Source organism: Otolemur garnettii, unplaced genomic scaffold (assembly GCF_000181295.1).
Source record: "Otolemur garnettii isolate 467f Iridium unplaced genomic scaffold, OtoGar3 scaffold00025, whole genome shotgun sequence".
NCBI lineage: Eukaryota > Metazoa > Chordata > Mammalia > Primates > Galagidae > Otolemur > Otolemur garnettii.
In genome coordinates, this window is record NW_003852420.1 from 17,761,858 (window position 1) to 17,766,164 (window position 4,307).

At 39.6% G+C, this 4,307-nt stretch overlaps 1 protein-coding gene across 3 annotated transcripts in view; it reads left to right on the forward strand.

The window, feature by feature from the left end:
* The window catches only part of PHF20 (PHD finger protein 20), a 151,373-nt gene that overhangs the window by 74,608 nt on the left and 72,458 nt on the right, over positions 1 to 4,307 (forward strand). For all 3 annotated transcript variants that reach the window (XM_003788136.3, XM_023512185.1, XM_023512186.1), the window contains exon 5: positions 3,891 to 3,970. In XM_003788136.3, coding sequence (XP_003788184.1) covers positions 3,891 to 3,970 — 80 coding nt within the window. The remainder of the gene's footprint in view (positions 1 to 3,890; positions 3,971 to 4,307) is intronic.

Sequence of the window (4,307 nt, forward strand, 5' to 3'; positions counted from 1 at the left end):
CCTTAGGTGTATGTGGCTGGCGCCTTAGCCGGTTGAGCTATAGGCGCCGAGCCAGGATGTTGATTTCTAAGGACAGTGATCACTGAGTACCTTTAGCCATAGTTTGGATCATTTCAGAGTGCCCAGTGATGCTCTGGGCCTGTGGTTTATACTTTGGCTGAGGGGCTTGGGGAATAGCTACTAGGTTTAGGCTGAGGGACTTAGGTGAGGTGGTGGAGGAATTGGTCAGAGATCAACAGACAGGCTTGGGTTCCAATCCTAGCTCTGACTCTTACCATGGAACTAAGGGCACTTTCATCTAGGGCCTTCTGGTGACTGCCATCAGGAGTAAGTTTCAAAATTAACTTGAAATAGCTGAAAGCATTGGACCATTGAGTAGCATTGCAGAATGTTGTCTTTTGGATGTTGAAAATGCCTGCAAAAATGACAGTTTTCACTTCAGTGTTTTGCTGCTGAACTTTTATGTTGATAAAATAGTTGAAAGTATAGGGTTGGGTGGTACTTAACATTTAAGATGTTACAAAAACTGGATTCTTAAAGCTCCCATCCCTACTTTCACCCCTAGACTGGCCAGCCGCCCCATGGTTGCTTGAGACAGGGTTGTTAGAATTCCATGGCACTGTTTATCATTATTCCTTTGCTTCCCAACACCCTCACAAGATAGAGGAACGAATTACAAACTTGTTCAGAATTGGCTGGGTATATCTGTAACCTCTCCAAATGGAAGTTTAGGGCTCCAGAGAACAAACATTAACTGTTCACTCTACTTTACTCAGTAAATTGATAGCACTTACAGTGCTTTGCCTTGGAAGTGGGTGCTTTACCTGGTGAGGATTTCTGGGCACAGTGCTTCAGTTTCAATTTCCAGAAGCTTCTTTGTGTCTCACGTTAGTCCTGGCCTGCCTTTGAGCACAAGCCTGTGGCTTCTGCACTTTTTTATTTTTTTTAAAGAGGGTATAGGCTCGGCGCCTATGGTTTAAGTGGCTAAGGTGCCAGCCACATACACCTAAGGTGGCGGGTTTGAATCCAGCCCGGCCCGCCAAACAACGACGGCTGCAACCAAAAAATAGCTGGGCATTGTGGTGGGCGCCTGTGGTCCCAGCTACTTGGGAGGCTGAAGCAAGAGACTCGCTTAAGCCCAGAAGAGTTGGAGGTTGCTGTGAGCTGTGATGCCATGGCACTCTACCCAGGGGGACAGCTTGAGGTTCTGTCTTTAAAAAAAAAAAAGAGGGTATAGTGGTTTGGCTAAAGATATCTGTCAAGGGCAATTAAAAAAATTTTCTTTTTGGCTGGGTGTGGTGGCACATGCCTATAATCCTAGCACTCTGGGAGGTTAAGGCAGGTGGATTACTTGAGCTTACGAGTTTGAGACCAGCCTGAACAAAAGCAAGATCCTGTCTTTACTAAAAATAGAAAAACTGAGGCAAAATGATTGCTTGAGCCTAAGAGTTGGAGGTTGCTGTGAGCTATGACTCCATGCACTCTACCCAGGGCAGTAGCTTGAGACAGAGTCTCTGTCAAAAAAAAAAAAAAATTTTTTTTCATATGGTATTAGAATAGATTGAGATTTTAAAAAATATTAAGTATAATTTCCACTTTACTTTTTCCCAAAGATTAGCTTTTCTTCAGTCCTTAACAACTCAGTTCCTTACATGGGCTTTGGTGGAGGTCATGGGTCAGCACTCTAAGGTCTAAATTGGAATGTGGGTTTGGTCCCTGTGGGCTTTTGAGAACTTTTCCTGACCACCTTGCTTTGAATGGCACAGCTCCCATAGTAATGTAGCTTCACATAGAGCTTGGGAAGTGCATAAGCATTGAAGACGTTCACTTTAGAAATATCCCTGACAGTTGTGGCCTCCACCATGTTCTGAATGATGAACTTCTTCATAGCTTTGTCTTTAGGCACACATTGGGCTCATTTTGTGGAGTGAATAGGGCTACACATGGCCCTGGCCTTTTTTAGCACCATTTTTTCTTCTTTTCTTTGTTATCCTGGAAGCAAAGATGCAAAAGAGCTAGATTGAGTTTTTTTCTGTAGAACCACATTGTCATAATTACCCGCACTGGTTTGTAAGTACTCATAAGCCATTAAGTAGAGAGTCACTTACACTTTTATCTTTAGATTTCCTTTATCACTGCCTGTCATCTAATTGCTGATATTTTACCCAACCAAGCATAACTATATATTCTTATATCTTATTTGCTAGGCAGTTTCTTTCTGTATTGGTGACACCTGTGACAAATAATCACCAGGCGTAAAGGTCAGTAGATAATTACTAATTGTGTATGGCAGTGGTTCTTGGATTTTGGTGTGCATCAGAATCACCTGGAGGACTTGTTAAAACACATTTCTGTGCCCCACTCCCAGAGCTTGTGATTCAGCACAGCTGAGATGGTGCTGGTAGCTTGCATTTCTAGTAAGTTCCCAGAAATTTCTGATGCTGCTGGTCTGGGAATCGCACTTTGATAAGCACTGGTCTACTGCAAGCCAGGCACTATGTGAGGAAGAAATTGGTATGAGATGTGATCTTTGGCCTTGAAGAGCCTACCTTCTAAATGGGATCTGTACTTAATTAACTGAGGAAGATCCAAGAGTGAAGCTGTGTAGGCCTGATGCCAAATGAGTCTGTGAGAAGTTCAGAGCGGGGGAAATCACCAGGAGCTGGAAAGCTAGGAAGCTTTTAGTTGAACTCTTAAACTTTTGTGGTCTTTTGACCTGGGCGCTGAAGCATCACCGAGTGACACATTCCTGGTGGTAAAATATTTTGATAAAGATGTGGAGGTAGAGATATTAGTGACGATTTCACTGGTAACAAGTAGCTAGTCACTTTTAGTTGGTGAGCATTGGATGCTGGTAATGAGTAAATGAAGTTTGGAAAATTATTGCGCTCAGATTGTGTTGGACTTTGAATATAGGCTTTTGGACTTCATTTAGTACAAGTGGCTAGCTGTTGACAAGGCCCTGTTTAGGACTGGAGGTAGGGTGAGGTGGGGAGGATATACAAGAAGGAGGTAACTGGGAGATCTTAACTTCCTTGTTGCATTCAAAAGCTCCCAGCCCTCAAGGACATGTTGACGCAGTGGTAAGCCACTATGAGAGTACCAGAGGACTGGTAATTCTGAAAGATTAACTATGATTCTTATTTTAAATACCTGGGGAAAATAGAGGTAAAGAGACATGGATTATTTCTAAGATGCAAAAATTTGAAAGTTTTGGTTTGGGTATAACTAATGAGATCTTCTGTATTGAGAAAATAAGATTATTTGGCTTTCACTAGCTTCAGGTTTTTAGCAGGGAGTGATCCTTATCCAACAGTTTTTTTCTAATGGAAAAAACCTGACAATGTAGCAGGGAACATTGAGAATTTTGTCCAAGTTCCTATTTTAAAATACTGTAATATGAAGATAATTCATATGGATTTTGATATTAATGGTATCTCTAGAAACATAATACCTTTAGCAGAATAATCATGTTCCTTAATAAAGTTTAAAGTATGTTATTGCCCCCAAGCCCAGAAAATAAGGATTAAATTATAAAAATAAAATAATGCACCATGGTATAAATAAGTTTGCATTTTATTCAGATTCTTAATTGTTTAACTGCTCTTTGTTCTTGGCCTAAATTCAATGCAAGTTTTCATTTTTTAATTTTAATAAAGCATCATAAAAATGAGTTATTTTTGATGGATTTTGATTTAGATAAAAAAACTGTAATCTTGACTAAGAAATGATGGCAAGCATACTATTATCTTGGACATAAGTAAGAACGAATATGGTTCTTAATTTTTTAACTCCCATTAGTGGTTGGAGGTCCCTTGTATTTATACTTTTAAAAGATGTTGTTTTCATGAAACTGCAAGTTAAAATCATGATATCTTCTTGAATTTTAGGTACTTACACTGTGAAATTTTATGATGGAGTAGTTCAGACTGTCAAACATATTCATGTCAAACCTTTTTCGAAAGATCAGGTGAGAAATGTGGTTTTGTGCTTTCTGTTATGAATGATGCTAACATGGTAGTATTGTTTCTCAAATAAAGACATTACATTTGTTTATGATGCAAGTCTTTCTCTTCTTTATCTGACACAATTTCACCAGAAAATAATACATAAATTTTCAGAAGTTGTAAATATTTGTCTCTCATTGCCATTTCCTTTTAACAGAGATTTTTTTCAAAACATCATTGCTCTGTTACCTGTTTTCCTTCTCTTTTTGGCAGGGTGGGAGACAGAGTCTTACTCTGTGGTTCAGGCTAGAGTGCCATCATAGCTCACAGCAACCTCAAATTCTTTTTTTTTTTTTTTTT